The 18,381-nt window shown below is 37.9% G+C and overlaps 1 protein-coding gene across 3 annotated transcripts in view; it reads left to right on the top strand.

The window, feature by feature from the left end:
- Positions 1-18,381, top strand: part of LOC110466099 (serine/threonine-protein kinase PLK1-like) — a 52,938-nt gene that overhangs the window by 977 nt on the left and 33,580 nt on the right. The window contains exons 1-2 of one of the 3 annotated variants that reach the window (XM_021522404.1): positions 4,327-4,558; positions 7,404-8,018. In XM_021522404.1, coding sequence (XP_021378079.1) covers positions 7,794-8,018 — 225 coding nt within the window. In that variant the 5' untranslated portion in view covers positions 4,327-4,558; positions 7,404-7,793. Of the gene's footprint in view, positions 1-4,326; positions 4,559-4,602; positions 4,778-7,403; positions 8,019-18,381 lie in introns of those variants that run through there. The other 2 variants (XM_021522405.1, XM_021522406.1) reach the window with 2 other exon arrangements.

The following is an 18,381-nucleotide window of genomic DNA, read 5'->3' on the forward strand; positions in this document are numbered from 1 at the left end:
CCCCCCCCCAGCTATCCTAATTATACCGTGTTATCATTACATATTACTAGTTACTTCACAGAGAACACACGTTTTCAATGTTGTAAGGATTACAAGTACTTATACAAATTCAAACCAAAATCTGTCTGCAATTTTGTTTCGATTGAAAGCAATCATCGGATTTCGGGTGTAGTTAATTATTTGTGTTGAACAGGTCAGGTGACATCACTGAGTCTCTTACATCTTATCGCATAGCCTTACAGTTGTCACCCGCCCAGTCCATCTCCTACAGGGTAATATTTACCCCAGGTCGGTCCGATTTGGCACCTTACAACAATACGAAAACGAAGTATTACTTTGTCTTGCCAAAATTTGACAGGCAGGTGAGAAAAATACCCAGTGGCATCTGTGACTTTCCCTGTACCTGTATACGTAATACGGCGACAGTCCCTCTGGCTTTGTCATTATAGTTAATTAAATATCTAATTAGCCGCATGTATACCCGCCTAGTAAATGTTCAGGTAGACGCTTATTATCCGGTAAGTGAGTCGCACAGGTGACAGTTTTACACATTTTCAAACGTGATCAGACATCATATCATTCTCTTCTTCGTGCGTAATCTTTTATAAATTAAACACATTTAATTGAAAATAACTTGAATAAAACCTTTTCACGGTTACACCCCCATACACACACACACACACACACACATTATGGTAATACGGACATATTATCAGTGTAATTGCGTCAAAGCATTAAAATAAATTGAAGAAATTCAATTCAAATATGGAATGATGCTACAAATTTCACATGGCCATGGATGTTAGAATGTGATTTATGACAGGGGCTGTGATTTAGCTTGCATTATAATAGTAAATAAGAGAGCATGTCTTTCTATTTAATGTATACATATAATACGAATTGATAAATGAATAAGTAACGAGTGTAGATTACGAGTTTTGATAGACTGCATTGACAAGCCCAGGTGTTATCTCGAGTTTCCTGAAATGTAGCATGATTCAGCCGGATCATTTCACTCCACTAATAAAAACGTCATTATGCGTAAAATATAAACGAACAGGACGAGTTTGTGAATTTAAACTTGTTTCTGTGGTTTTTTTTGTATCTCCCCGTCCCCTTTTTGTAGACGGGTTTATTACATGTTCGGTTTGGAAGTTGTTTATTTAAATACGTGTTATAAACCATGTGTTCCTTTCAGTACCAGGTAGATCCGTAATTAGACATGTTTTAGCTGTTATATATACTTAGCACCTGGTTTGTGTGAGTAAAACACCTGCAGGTCGCCTTACCTGTTTGGTTACGTAGTCACCGCACCGTTTGCTGGGAAGAATTCAATTAAATTGCATGGTGTTTTTTGACCTGACAAAAAACGTATAATCTTTGTGCCACATGTTTTTGGCCCAAAATAAAAAGTAGTCCAGTCGGCATGCTTGACCCCTGATAACCCGAAGAGCTCAACGTGCCAGAGTGACCTCAAGGTCAGAGTTTCACCCGCTATGTCTTATCTACTCCGTTATCTGTGCCAACAAGCACTGACACAGGAAGAAACTAAAAATAAACTTTTTACACATTGGTATTTCCTGTCAGTGTGATATGAAGGAATACTATAAAAAACATACTTTTTTTATTCAGCGATAGAAAATAATCAATTTTGATAGTGTCATCATCCCTATTGGCGGTGTAGTACGCGTGTTTTACAAGTGATGGTATCGAAAGTGTTGTCCCATCGTGATAAGCATCTACAGATAAGGCCAAACAAACACTTGATGTGGTTCAGGTTTACCTAACTACCACTACACAAAAGGTTCTATGTTGAAATCATTATCATAGTTTCGTACAAAATTATTTATATTTAGAACATATTTTTGTATAAGATAAAATGTATCTGTATTCATACAGTAAAACCTAGTTATAAAGCCATCGACTGCTGAACGAGTTATTGGCGTTATAAAGAGGTTATGACGATACATCGGAAAATACCGAGGAATTGTAAGCAAGACAAACCTGGACGGTTAACGAGGTGGCACTATATTAGGTTTATGTTGCAGATACAGTCTATATTTAGGTCCTGGAAACCCTAAAACATAGTTTTATTTACAAGTAACCAGAAGTCGTAATATGCGCACGATCACAGAGGGTATTTTGCAATATCTTAAGTGACCCATGGCAATAGAAACATGTTTGTTAATTGAAAAAAAAAATCACCATGGTCCTACAAACAAACAAACAAAAGCAACAGAAATACACTGTATATTTGTGATTCTGATATCAAAAACATAAAGTATAATAAATAAATGACATAATGATCACCTCATTGTTAAGAGTTTAGTTTAAACTTTCTTTTATTCAAGTATTTCAATTATATACATATATATGCATATATTTGCCCCATATATATACTAATATATAGGGGGCAAAGAAGTAATTCCAACAGTGTGGACAAGTTTAGGTTGTCAAATTTTCGGAGCGATCCGCTCCTTTATCAAGACACAGTGAAACAGAACAGTTACATGTACATATACATCATATTACAAGAAGATAGAACTGATATACTATAATTGAAAATAAAGCTACAATATATATATACAATATATATACATAAAACATTTTGTAACAAAACACAAAATAGGAAATAGAAACAAGTGTCTTAGACACTTATGTTAATCTATCGCCTTATCATAATCTGCAGAATATATTCAGGATGGACAGCATATTGTCTCCAATGAAAAATACATACAATAATACAATCAGTGACAATAGTTTAAACAAGGAGAAAGAAAAGGAGATAATTAATGGTGAAGGGTTTTCGTTGTTCTTACATACGTACAATTCGGCTTTAAGCACATACAAGTTAATGAAATATTTATAATATATAAACTTGGACAGCTAGGAAGATAACCTTATTTTCTTGTAATGGCAATGTCTCGTTCCCAAACAGTAGAATATCTGTGGTAATATTATAAGGCAAAGAATATAAATACTGTCTTCTTTTGTATGAAAGTGAGCAGTGTTTTCAACTTGACCGCATACACATAGCGGAGATTGAAAAATATTTTTACTAAATAAATGACTGTTTAAGGAACTGCATTCCATTCGTAGACGAGCATGGTATATTTGACCCTTACGGGTTCCAAACGTGTAGTTGATTGGTACTTTTCTGCTTAACTATTTATCAAGGTATGATTTTATAGCAGAAACAGACGGATTTGATATAACATCAGATGGTAGTTTATTTCATTGATCTATAGAAGATGGTAAAAACGATTGTTTATAAAAAGCAGTTTTGCACAATATTGGAGTGACACATGTATGGTCTGAGTTCCTACATGTGTCACTCCAATATTGTGCAAAACTGCTTTTTATAAACAATCGTTTTTACCATCTTCTATAAGAGTTTGTGACGGCTCGCAACCCCTTCTCCATAAAAAATGGAATAAAATATATATTAGATACAATAAAATACAGAATTACAAACGTACGTGTATCATTCGGAATATTTAATATTTAACTGTGTAAACGGTGAAACCAAAGTTCACATTTCCCGGATGAAAAATCCCCCCCCCCCCCCCCCCCCCCCTATCATTTACGTAAGTCAGTATGGTCCACTGACATACATAATGCCTTACTATAAACAACATTTAACAGAGCTATCACATAGCTGATGTCATTAATTTTGTATGTCACCAATTCTATGTCAACACAGAATGAAAATCCCCAATGAATGACTAAGATAGAAGTTGATATGGGTCTCGTCAGTGTTTGTATACTATTTCATGTATGTTATAAATACTTATACGGATGTGTTACACATACTTATAAGTATTTATAACATATATGAACTGTTTATAAAGGGAAGTTTCACTTTTTCGAAAGACATGAAATTACTTTGACACTAATTCTTTACCAATTGGAATGCAAGATTTAGAGGTAGGCGGTGTATTTATTCTTCTTATGTACATACATATTCAAAAACTAATTAAAATTCGGTTTACCGAATATTGCCTTATATAGAAAAAGTTTAGCATTGTGATTAGAATTCGTCAAACTTCGTAATCGTCCGCACACATATCGGGATAATGATTGCGGAACACATTTCTGGACAGTTTTATGATAATGTTTATGGTGTATTCAGCATATATCGTTATTTTCCATCAAGCAGGTAAGTAGTTTACGTGCATGATAACTGCATTACCTGGATACGATAAGTAATTCATTTATAATATGTACCTGTACAGACGATATCATAGAAGTGGGCGGGGCTTTCAACACCTTAGATCCCGGTCTATTTTTAACTAAGCTCCGCCTCTCAAGTAGCATGACATCACACACACTTGGGCCTGGCTGTGCGATCAGCTGACACGGTTTGACACAAAAGTTCTTTTAACAAATCGCTCGGCTCTAGTTTTGCCTTACAAAGAAATGAAAATCTTGCACTCCGAGTGCTTAGCGTAGTGTCAGAGAGGTCTGAGCCGAGCCGTGGGAAGGACGTGTGTGTTTACATGAAGGAATATATGGAACGTTTGGTGTAGTACGTCCAGGGTGTTCAACACCACAGCAGGTAAGTTATAGACGTGTAGTTATTGGTTGTCATTGGTAAGGTTTGACAGTTAAGCCCAGGTGTGTTAGCCTTATACCTCGTCTCAGTGTAAGGTGAAGACGGTGCAGTGGTGTGGACGGTTGATAATCACTTTTGGGACATACTGTGTTTTGGCATACTGTGATAGTATGGCCATTCTGGACGAATTTTCCAGGACTTGAACCAGTGTTCTATAGGCAGGTCAGTTAGACGAATTATTCGCCATTTACGAAGGCCAACTACTTCGTTTGTCATATACTTTTACGTACCTGATCAATATACACCTGTATACGTACAGGTACGTGACCAGCATTTGCATGTTTGATTACAGGTATAACATTGAACCAGGTGTATACGTCTCTGCATGTTACAGAGAAGCCTAAAGTACAATACTTTTTTTATACTGAATCTTAATATACAAAATATGTTTTTACCTTTAATTAGTGACGTGTATATGAACCGAAATTGTCATGTATTTTCAATTGACACTGTATTGTCAGTAATACCATATCATATAAGTACCTGTTTGTTCCAATATTATGTTATATTTGTACAGTATGTTGATTGAACTGACAAAATCATATCTAGATACTACGTGCCTGTGATAAAATGTCATACTTGAACATATCGACTTGTTCACACACATACTATAATGACCAACGACAGACGGATCTGATCAATATCGTGTTCACAATACCTATTTAGTGGGGGTAACAGCTGTATAATGATAAACCGATATTGAAGTTATATCGATACGTTTCTTATTAAATCTCCATTCCGTCTCTAATAACAACTATTTAAGTTTTAAAATTAGATGGTTGTGGACTTGCCTGTTTAGTAGTTACAGTTTAGTGACTTTGGGGAGGAGTCCGAGACTTGGTTTGGACTTTTATATTAGTGACTTTAGGAAGGAGTCTAAGACTTGGTTTGGACTTTATATTAGGGGCTTTAGGGAGGAGGCTGAGACTTGGTTTGGACTTTATATTAGTGACTTTGGAAAAGGGCCTGAGTCTGAGACTTGGTTTTGACTTTATATTAGTGGATTTAGGGACGAGTCTGAGACTTGGTTTGGCCTTTATATTAGTGGCTTTAGGGAGGAGTCTGAGACTTGGTTTGGTCTTTTATATTAGTGCCTTTAGGAAGGAGTCTGAGTCTGAGACTTAGATTGGACTTTATATTAGTGGATTTAGGGAGGAGTCTGAGACTTGGTTTGGTCTTTATATTAGTGACTTTAGGAACGAGTCTGAGACTTGGTTTGGTCTTTATATTAGTGACTTTAGGGAGGAGTCTGAGACTGGGTTTGGACTTTATATTAGGGGCTTTAGGGAGGAGGCTGAGACTTGGTTTGGACTTTTCTATTAGTGACTTTGGGGAGGAGCCCGAGACTTGGTTTGGACTTTATATTACTGGCTTTAGGGAGGAGTCTGAGACTGGGTTTGGACTTTATATTAGGGGCTTTAGGGAGGAGGCTGAGACTTGGTTTGGACTTTATATTAGTGATTTTGGGGAGGAGTCCGAGACTTGGTTTGGACTTTATATTAGTGACTTTAGGGAGGAGTCCGAGACTTGGTTTGGACTTTTATATTAGTGACTTTGGGGAGGAGTCCGAGACTTGGTTTGGACTTTATATTAGTGACTTTAGGGAGGAGTCTGAGACTTGGTTTGGACGTGTTTTGATCTGTCTAATGCACCTTCCTGCACTTGTAGTGTATATGCTGTTTCGCGTTTCGGTAGTAGTGCGGTGTAATCATCAGTATTGATGGCGGACTACATTAGTTAAGACAATCTACTGAGGGTTTATGATAGATCAGTATTTCAATAGTTGCAAATGTAAACTATGAATACTGAAATAATCCCTAGAATCCTTCAATAGGGAGGGTGTTCTAAAGTCATGTAAGCTTCTTCATACTGCAGTGTAAATGCAGATATACACGTATTATGATGTATCAGTATATCTCTTATATGCAAATGTAATTTTTTATATGACTGTACATACAGTAAAAGGATGAAATCCCCAGTAGGGAGAGTGATCTAAAGCGCTGTCAGGACCTAGCGATACTTGACCAAGACCAGTAGTCCGTAATGGGAAGTGATGAAAGATGGGCATGTTTGATCTAACTCTCTAATCAGTTATATAGCCCATATCTCGGTGTATCAGCCTCCCCCTCCCACAAAATCTCGGCCACTGATCCCATCCCGCTGAGTGTTATCATGACCATCGTCCGGGGGATCGTGTACCCCTTTATCCCGACAGACCCCCTCATGTTACGATTGATGTGTATCCCCATTAGAAGTGTCGAGGGAGGGGGTACTATTTACTGTTCTCAAGATTTATGCACAGGCTTCAAAATATTGACATATACATTTGACCAATGACTTTTCACTAAGTACTTCACCTCGATACCCCGTCCTTTGAGAACGATGCCCTGTATATTCTCAGAGGTGTTGAACCCCATACGTAACTTACCCCTCCCCACGCTCCATCTCCCCCGCCCAACCCTCAACGATCCTATATGAACAAACACATGGTCATTGATGAAAACGTATCCCATGTATGTACAAAAAGACATGTACACCCCCTACCCAACCCTACACCCACTCCTACTAATGAGATCGATGCCATGCACATTACTTTAATCTTACAGTAAGTTTCACACCACCCTTCCAACACACAAGTACTAAACTTTTCCACTTCACATCTTTGTCCCAATTCGTCCCGTCCTCATTCCCTTCCCTTCCTCTCATCATTCCTTCCTCCCAGAGCAATTATCCTCTCGGTATTGATGTCGACGACAACAGGTTAATACAGTATGTTCGTTTGTTACAGGTTGAGTACAGATGCTGGAAGGGTCTCACGTGCATAATTGATACGGACGACCGAGCGACCTGCTACCTACCAGAAGTACGGTACAGTGGACCCCTATCACACCAGGGGATCGAGAGTAGTGTATTGGCCACGACTGACTATAAGCCAATAACAGATGTAGGCTTAAAGAGTGGAGATAAAATTCCCACCGCCGTCCACACATTGATCTAGCCTGGCTTAGTCGATTGTTCATATCAAACCTCTTTAGTACATGATAAAATAGTGTGTTTTTTCTTCTCAAGAGCTTTTTTTTTTTATAAATGTGTGTGTGGATCTATGATAGTGTGAGCATTCCTTAAACTTGTCTGGTTCTTTGAGAAGTCAGCGTTCTACATGTTATAGTAGACAGAAATGTCGGTGGATGTTTTACAGCCAAAATTTTCACCAGGACCAAACTTCAACTATCCGCACTTTCCACAAATGAAAGAAAACCGAGGAACACAGGTCGAGATGAGACAACAAAGACACATCGAGGATGCAAACAGTAAAATAAACGTGAATCACTTCGACCCGAACTCGATCATATATGACTCGACGACTGATACGACTTACCTCCGGGGACGACTACTGGGAAAGGTGAGTCTTCACTTTCAATATTTATATTCCATCATTTCAATTTTTCGACTGAACACTTGTTTCCGTCTAACTGATTGAGGAAACATTCTCGGGAATTTACGAGTCAAATCCTTCAAAAAGTCGACCCATTAAACGGGCAAGCCCTTTAATCCCGTACTAACTGTTGGATCCTTTAACAACAGAGCGACACGGGTTCAAAAGCAGATCAACTTAACTACCAACTTTTAATTTCGATATTTTCATACCTACTTAAATTCACACATAAAGCTTTGCATGTATGATACAAAATGACGATACAAATTGATCTTAAGAAGATCAGAACTATAACTTTTTTTGGAGATATTTGGAGAAAATTGAACTTTAAAGTTCGAATAAAAATGACCGTAAGGTGACCCAGCTTTTAGAACCTGTTACTCGTCATTTTAAAAGCCAATTTCCTCACCCTATTTAGTTGTGTTTGTTAACTGTCAAATAACCCCTCAAACAGTCTGCATTGCGGATGCACCCCAGTGTCACTACTTCGCCGGGCGGAGACAATACGTAGTTGGGAATGACTCGCCTAAACCTCGTGTATTTAACGGTTTAAGTTATTGTCGCCCACCCGTACGCCTCTCCTGACACCGGGCGACAATAGCCAGTCCTGAACCCGGGACCTCGGATCGTACAATAGTACTGTTACTCCCTTGTATCCTGCAAACCAGACAACTGTAAAAATGTCTGTGCATTATGTGACCTTGATGAAAGAATTAGCATTTCTTGGTAACCGTTACCCTGCAGGTGTTACGTTCGAATGTATTAGCTTTCAGCGTTATGTTACCAACACGTACGACGCATCGTCTAAAATGCAAAAATCGTACAATTATATGAAAACGTCGATTGTTTGTTCTACGGTGAATTATGATGTATTATAAAACTCTTCTGTTGGATCGATTGCAAAATATTGTCGACACCTTTGAAAATCAAACGTTACACAAAAATGGAAATCAAACAACATTAGTTTATAATGATAATTGCGATTCATTCTTTAAAAATAAGTTGAATTTTAGAAAAAAAATTACTTGCTTTCAATTAATGAGTCAGGTAAAGGATTATTTCAACGCATGGTTTCACTTACTTAATGAGTTAGTCAGAGACATACTGAACACTCCCCCTAATTTACACTGGGAAATACTGGATAAAGTAAGTAAAAAATCCCCATAATGCTATAGACTCCGACACTTTAAAGAGGGGAAGGATTCACGCATCCGGAATCCAACATGTGCAACTACCGAAGCGTGAAATTGTGGCCGTGACCCCCAAAGATTCGGGAGCTTGACTCGTAACCCCATGGAGACGGATGGACATGGCGGTTATTTCTGGCATGGGACTAAGTCATTTGTGGTTATTTATGGTACCAGTAGGTTTTGAAGCATGATATGGCATGCATAATGAAGTTACAAAATATATCTGACTACACTTTTCTCTTTTCACTGGGTTCGTCAAACCGCCAACCGGAAGTAGGCGTCAACAAAGTGTCCCCACGGGTGATCGCAAATCCCTAACGAAGTGATATCAAAGATTCAGCAGATACTCAATTATTACACAGAACTACTGGTTTTACGACCTAGGCCTACGTAAGATATATATTAGTATCATTTCAGGCAAGGTGTCAATATCTTTGTATCAAATATGACAAAAAACTTGTAAAGCACACAACGGATTTTCGAAAAACAACTAGTTTTCTTTGTCTTGGTATGTTTTACATAAAAACCTGAATGGTCGTCATGCGTTCTGTCGCTGTTTCAATTCATATACTTTCTGAGTGACTGTTAAAACGTGCTATACAAAGCTGCACACACCCTGGGAACAATGAATGGGTGTTCTTAGCGACACATTACGACATTTATAGTGTAAACAGTAGGCTAGCACCACGCTGTTCTATGGCAGTTTCTATTCAACCACACCACGCCTCTTCATCTGCACACTAGGAACATAAGTAGAAATGAGATTTGATAAAAAAAAAAATGATGGCCCCACCGTGGCATACACACGGTGAGTCCCCGCGGCTTATTTTTGTTCCAGTTTGTATTATCTGGGATTACTGGCACATTTCTGACTCAGCGTCCTAGTCGGTATGTGGGGTGATGACTTTGGCAAGCACCACTTGATGGATTTAAATGAATGCCGCTTTCTTTAATAATGAATATTGGATGATTTTGTTACTTTACATTGAAAGCAATTTACCAAAATACGGCTTTATAGGTCAAACAAACAGTTGCGCAGTGTCGGCATCTTTTGGGTAATATCTCTCTAAATATGTGAATCGGGTCTTGTAATCACAGGTCTTGAAATTCTGTAGACTTGTAAATGTAAGCATTGGAGCCAACGCAAATATCCCATAGCACCATTTCGCATCCTACCTCACCCCGAACCATACAATTAGGACACATTGCTAATATCTCATTCTTTTAAGATTGTTAATGCAGCTTTGATAAATACAGACATTTCAAGATCTGTACTGAGATATTTGTGATAAATGTTGATTCAGTTTCACTCAATATTTTACTCATTGAAGGCAAGCAAGGGAGATTCTGATTGAGGGCAGCCAGTGGAGATGTTTTAAACATTTGTAGATATGAGTTGTAAGTAGGACGAGAAGGGCAGATATCACATTTCTTTCGATTCAAAAATTGTTTAATCTGAGATGCCTGGCTGGCAATGCCATGCGATGTCGTTATCTGGTGAAGGTTGACTCGCAGAGCTACCTAATCAGAGCGGGAGGAAGTGAGCCGCTGTGCCCGGCTAAAGTACTTAGATGTGGTGATAGCCGGCCAGATAAACACTCCGAGGGGAAGATAGCCGGTCAGATAGACACTCTCTGGGGAAACAGATCGTGGTGCCTCACAAAATTATCACTATATAATAACGCCACAAGTCAAAGATAGAAAGACTAGTTTGTGTATTTCATGATATATTGAAACAGGCGGTGATTTGTTCTCTCTTGTAGACGTAATGCTTTGGTCTTTAATGTGGTATTCCCCTGTCTATTTAAAGGTTTTCAATAAACACTTGAATTCATCCAGCTGTAAGTTTCGGTAACCTTGGATAGAGACGTATATACACTACTACATCCGCGGGTACCCAGGTCTAATGGCCTTCACAAGGTGTAATTGTGGCCATGTTTAGTCCTGAGTAATGTTTACTGGGGTTTGTGATCTAAAATTAGAGCTGAGAAATATCGGCGGGGTTTTCGTGACAAGTTAGAACCTGTGAAGTTTCCTGGCTTGTCCCTGTCCTAATGGTGCACGCGGGTCTATATTTATGGCTGAGTAAGGTCTTCTAAAGGCCTACTGTACATGTGTATACGTATTAGAAGCCTCCGGCCTACGCTGACGATATGGCCGGTGTCATTTTCAGAGGCGAGAAATTTATGGACGAGCCTTGTCACACTCGATCATCACATGCTTCCTACCTATGTCTTACTTCAACCCCTGTTTGTGAGCCACCGACATCGTCCATTACTGACATATTAACCACCACCGGAAGTGACGTTGCTGTTGGGTATTTGGGACCTTTGACCAGATAGTTTGTCGTGCCGCAGTAGTGAAAAATCATCATTATCATAGCACCTTGTGTTAGCAGATCTTTCTTTTCGATTCAAATGTTTGACTGGGTATGGTTTGCAATGAATATAGCAATTTGTGTTGTCATCTCGAAGTTTTTTGAATCAAATATGTAGTGTTAACAATGTCATATCGGTTTTTTGGTGCCTTTTGATTGGTTGATGCATATTCATTTGTCTAAATGTACAAAATCATTATTTATTTAACCCTAACGAAGTCAGTTGGGAGATATGAGACTTGTTTCTCTGGCGTGATAATCTTGATGTTATTGTCCAAACGTTGAATATATAGCTGGTGAATACTGGATGTTGGGAATTTAAATATGACTTTACTCGCAAAACAATGACAAATAAGGAATACAAGTTTTAACTTCATTCTGTTTATGATAACAGTCATATAACTCACATGATTGCCGGCAAAAAACAGTCGTATAAATCTTACAGGATTGCAGACCAAAAACAGTCCTTTAAATTTTAACAGGATTGCAGACCAAAAACAGTCCTATAACTCTTACATTAATGCAGACAAAATAATAAAGTTGTCTGCAATTTTGTTCAGTATTATAACAGTGTAGATATGACCATAGCATTGACAACAACAACAAATACAATATGTCAAGAAAGTTTTCGACAGAGGTAAAACCAGTTCTTTACCCATGAAATAATATATGACGTTAACTGTGATAACAATCTGATTGGAAAACTCTGGTCTAAAATTAACAATGTTTGAATAATACCACTGAACGACTTGATAGCTTCGGCTTTGTACGGAACGCGTTTATTTGCCAATGTGATTTAGATGCATGGTAATGAAACCACCCAAAGTAAAGTTAAAATGGACGCATCAATTATGTTTAAACACGCACACATGGTATAAAGGCATACATTCAAGATGAACATTTTTGTGGTAAAAATTAATGAGCATGATATTTGGATTTAGTAAACGAGATTTACTGAACAGGCGTATCTAATTTTTTTCTTTTCACATTCCATTGAATGACTACTGTGTACACGATATGATGTGAAGAATGAGAATGCTTTGGTCTACTTTAAACACAAATAATCAATTTCACTTTCACCTCGTATAACACCGCAGGTCTCGGCCATAGCATTAGGCATGTACACAACGGGTCAATATCCCGTCTAGCTGAGGTGACGTAATACAGGTCGCTGGTCGAATGGATGGCACCTCCTTGAGTGGTCGGTGACCGGATGGTTGATTACCGGACAGTGTCCAGCTGCCTGGTGGCTGTAATAACTGACTTGGTCTATTGTGTCGGCATGTTTTTATTTTAACAGTAAATTGACTTGTCTGCTTTTGGGGCTAATATTGCCCACTAATGGCTGCGTCTGTGTAACGGTCAGTTTGGTCAAAATCGTGTGAAGCTTGTCCGGAGGGCTGGTCAGTTGTTTATGTACATACTTAAAAGTTTCACTGCTCGTCCAGGACAGCTCGGCTACACCAGACATACAAAACCAATTTGGAGGATAGGAAGATTGGCTTGATGGTCCTTTGGTTCTAAGGAGATTTATGGAGGCATTTTAAATGTCTGGTAGATCTGCCAGACAGCTAACTCATAGAGAACAATGAAAAAATACATTTACGTAATGTTATGGCATATAATAGAAGTTTTGCAAAACTTTATTGTGGAAATTCGATCGGAAATCGAATTGGAACCGTCTGGGCGATATAACAAGGAGTGTTTTATCACAATACAAATTCCCGTATGAATTGTGCGAGATGTAACACAGATGCTATATAGACAGATTCTTGCATTCATGTGACGTATTGATATTATGGCAATTACAAACAAATTAAACAAAAAAACATGATTATTTACGAAAACGACCGATACATTTTACCATATGTTCGACAGAAAATAACGACGATATTCAAATTATTTGCTATGCTAAGATATATTGTCTTCAAACAAGCTTCAACGTATTTACCACTGGCGGGAATCAACGGGAAACTCAACATCAATGACTTACTATCACTAATTATCACATTTTAAAAGCTAAAAATGTTTCTCATAAATATAAACATCGACTGAAGTGATAATTTCTGCTCGATTGAACTGTTGTCCAGCTGTTGCCTGCAGTAAATACATTCAACATTCCATATTTAACTGTATGTAACAGCCGATGGTTTTTAACACAAAGTCAAAATCTAACCGATCAAAGTATGTCATGCCCGTATTGTAAAGTGATATTGATTTCCCTTATGATCTGTTTATAATATCTGCATATGATAACTGTTCATGTCAATCAAATGTAGGAGATAAGTGTTTATTTAGCATGTGCGTCAGATGTTTGGGAGCTCGGTCAACTTCTTGCAAGTGTGAAACATCCAACTTCAAAACAAGCGTTTTCTTGATTAATGCAGAACGCGCAGTTACAAAATGGTTGACTTTCTCTTCGAAATATTTAAGGGGGATTTTTTTTTTATTTCTCACAATAAAAGAATATTATTTGAACGTAACGACCTTGCTGTGTTTCAGTTGTGATATTATTCACGAGACAGGGGTCTCCAAGTATATATGAACTCGTATGTCGCTATTAGAAGATTAAAATAAGTTAATATAACCGGAATATCCACTGATTGCTTCCTGAGATAGTGAGTCGGTAAACTTGTTGATGGGTGCACCTTTGAAGTGTTTCACGTTTGTGTCTTTGGTAAAGGATCAAACCCGATAAACTTATCTTTCCTATGCATTGTAGACCCACTTAGAAAACTCGACAATCTTAATTCGATACAAAACTCGACAATCTTAATTCGATACAATTAGCTTCCCCGGCCGATAAGCTCTCGCTAATCAGAACGTTCATGCTTACTGGATTTTCTACCACTGTTTTCAAATAAAATACAATTAATCCCATTTGCCGGTTGGTTTTAGTATTGTTGGAGCTCTTGGTTTAGCTACTTGACCGCTTTAACGCTTATCGACATCCGACTCGTTTCTGATTGAGTCCCATTAAAGTCCGTGTACCTATTGAAAGTTTCCCCGATTGAAATGATCAAAGGCAATTTAACAACACTACATTACTAAGACGTTTTCACACGGAAACCCCTTTACCACGTGTTTATACTTTCTATGAAAGCCCACTCACTGTTTACGGTAACACACAGGAAGCGCTCTTGGTAGAAAAACCCGGATGTCATTTATTATGACAATATCGAATAAATGTCATTTTGTTTTCTCTCCCTATCTAATAACGTGTCGTCAAACTCAGCATGTGTGATTACGTATGTCACACTCGGGGACATATACATGACGCTACTATTATATGACACTTACCTAATGGTTTCGCGTCCAACAGTGTTTCAACATCCATGATCTTTCATTAGGAAAGCGCAAATTAAATTCCATTTTTTTTCGGTTGTTTTTAATATTGTCGGTGCTCTTGGTAACTATTTGACCACTTTTACGCTCGTCGACATCCGACGTCTTTTTCCATAACGGGTATCGATAACCACGGGTAATTTTAAGAGAAAAAATGTCGACCTGGTTCCCTGTTCGAACTGTTAAATACCGTTTTAAAGTTTTACATTTCTTTCTGATTATGTTAAAATTGGGTGAACATTTATATTCATGTTGGTGAGCGTCGCAATGCTTTATGTATCGTTTTGCATTTCGCCTGTCAATAAGAGTTAGTTCATTTATTCTAAATCTGTCCCCAAAATATTTACAGCCATGAGAGTCAATAAGCAATCGTAAAACAACAAGATGGAAAAGAACCGGAACAAGTCATCCTCGATACCTCGGTTATTATAATGAAACGTTAGCACAGGAAAAATCACTTAACAAGGGTAAAGCCTTTTAAACCCCCCTTTTGTGGAAACAAACAAAATCTTTCAGATCTAATGTGGCGATACAAACAGAAAAGCTACTGAGTGTTGAGGAAATGAGTCATTACAACTCTACACTTCTCGAGAAACTTTAGTCACCGGTTTGTTATAATGATCAGTGAGGGGAGAAGTTACTTGTATTGTGTGAAAATCATTGTTAATATGGAACCATGACGCCGTCAGAATGACTGTCACTTCGTCAAAGATGTTCGCTCTAGTTGTCGAGGTCAGCAAGGTAAATTCCCTAGGCCGACCTCGATATGATGGTAAACAAAGACATATTTGATAATCTCAACTCAGTCAGGTTTCCTGGTGGTTGTCATTTGTAAACACATCAATTGATATTTGTTTAGTGTTCGTGATTTTTTGCGTGCTTGAACGTAACCATCATCACGAAGTCTATTTCCGGTGTCTCAAAACCTACTTCCGGTTTATGTCGTGTAAATATTTAAGTAAACAATGGATGCTTTTTGATAGTTCGAAACATTTTCCGTTACAATATTTACATATAAATAAACATGTAAACAATAATCCGATTTTGATGTGAAGGATTTATAGGAACAATATTAAATTGTTTGGTCGGTTATATAAACACTAGGCTGTGGCAGAATAACTTGTACGCATACATCATCACGTGTGTCCACTTGGCTTCCCAATGGGGTATATTGTGTAAATATTTGTTGTTCGAATTAAGGATTGTTTAAAAGAATTATCAGAAATATATGTATATAGCTGAGTACATTTGTCAATAATATAAATCATACAGCCATATATTTGAACGATCATATCCTTGGCCAACGTCGTACTCCAGATAGCGGTATGACGTCCATTGTTAGTGTTTTTTTGTGTAAAACAATTACATACAAGCACTGAGGTGACTTAACTGTCTGGTCTAGATATGGTTTAATTTACTCAATTAACAATTATTTTTAAACCTTGTCAGTCGAGAATCAGATAGATTTGAGACGGGCATACGTTAATCGGTTGTCCTGCTCATTGATCCGTTCGGGACACCACGGGGTGATACGAACCATTCGGGGCGGATCTAGATATGCCCCGGAGAGGAGCTTTGTGTGAAATGGAACTATTTGGACCATGAGTAATTGTTTGAATATCCCAATACACATTGCGTGACGATATTTGTGGAGGTGTCCCGTCATTATTTGTCGTCGTTGGTGTTCGTTTCCTCGTCATGGCTTTGTTATCCAGACCAAAGGACTTATGTATATTAAATAGATTTACAGAGAATCCCTACAATCCGGACCAAATTATCGATATTCTGGTATAGAGTCTAAACTCGCGTTCCCAGACACCTCTTATTGAAGCACAGATGTCTTCATAGTTATAAATCGCGTTGTATAGGTATGTTTAACTAGTCGTACTTACGATTTGTCACTGTATTTGCAGAGGACTTGGACGATCTGGTTTATACCTATTTATTTTAAAAATCAGATACCGACAAAAATCATTTTAGACTAATTTCCTGGCAATATTCTGAACTTGTCGACATTCACTTTTAAAACTTATCTTAACTGCGATATCAAAAAATCTAAATTCGTTTTAAAGTGTATAAGAAGCCATGCGACAAACTTCTAACAGACGATATCAGTGATCCTATCCCATCTCTAAATGTCACCAGCTACAAACATAATTGTCAGATGTTTATAAACGTTTTCTCAGTAGCTTTAAGTAGAGTGTTTAACTCTATAACATACTATCAGTGCTGACCTGGATATGTAAATATCTTTCCATATCGCATGAATGGAAGCCATATTTACATACGAGGAGAGGTCGTGGGAAAATTTCAAGTACGTGTGACGTGTAGAGAAGGTGCTGTGCCCAACCATCTCTCCCGGCCTGGTTGAGTGGCCATGTTTGGGAGTGTTACAACTTTTCTATTTACATGTCAAATAACCTGTAAGAATACATACAAACAGGTCTGTCATCTGACACAATCAGACACTTATACGGTCACACCAGCACTCCGCGCGGCGATTATTTACCTGTCTAATTAACACGTATACAAACGGATGGTGATTTACACGGTAATTAATTTGTTTAATAATTGTAGCAAATATTATTCATATATCCAATATATTTGACGAAGAGAAAAAAATGAATATTCACACCTAGTAGGGAATTAGATAGGAATGAAAAGACAATTTATTCCGTGATAGTTCGAATGTGATTTGGCACCGGTCCTTGAGAAGAGTCATCCTGACCTTGTATTTCTATCTTCTGCAGCACACGTCTCTAGAATGTTTAGTTTCTCTGTCACTAACCCCGTTGCTACAATACCTCCCTTTCCGGTGTACTGTTGCCAGACCTGTTCTGTTTGATACAATGTCAGATATATGTTGTATAATTCATATGCTAGACTGTGGGATGTTCAGCGAACTTATTGATGAAATAGTCAATTGTTCTAAACGCTTGGCTATTGTCCTCAGGCAGACTATGAATATCACAAATGTAAACAAAATGAGCTCAAGCAAGATTTGCCCAATCAACATAAATAGCATGCATTTACGAACTATTTTATGAATACTTCTTGCACAACCTCCGGCAGTTGATTACTGATAACATTAACAAAAGCCTCGTTAAAGATGTTTTAACCTAAACATGCTGGAGTGTGTTACCTGGAGATCGGATCTTGACCGGAGATACTCGTAAACAATGTCAACGTTCTCGTCAAATTATCACCTTTTTGAGACATGGTTGCTTATTTTCGACGAAGAGTAAACAAAAGGTTATTGTTAATTTATCTTAAAACTAACATAAAAGAGCAGTCTTGTATTCACACTTTACAATTTTTGTCTACCCTGTTATAACGAACAATGCTGTGCAGCTGGCTATATATACCGCCGTGTTTTAAACAGTGACTAAGGAGATAGGGGGGGGGGGGGGGGGGGGGA

This window comes from Mizuhopecten yessoensis, unplaced genomic scaffold (assembly GCF_002113885.1).
Source record: "Mizuhopecten yessoensis strain PY_sf001 unplaced genomic scaffold, ASM211388v2 scaffold11117, whole genome shotgun sequence".
Lineage (NCBI taxonomy): Eukaryota > Metazoa > Mollusca > Bivalvia > Pectinida > Pectinidae > Mizuhopecten > Mizuhopecten yessoensis.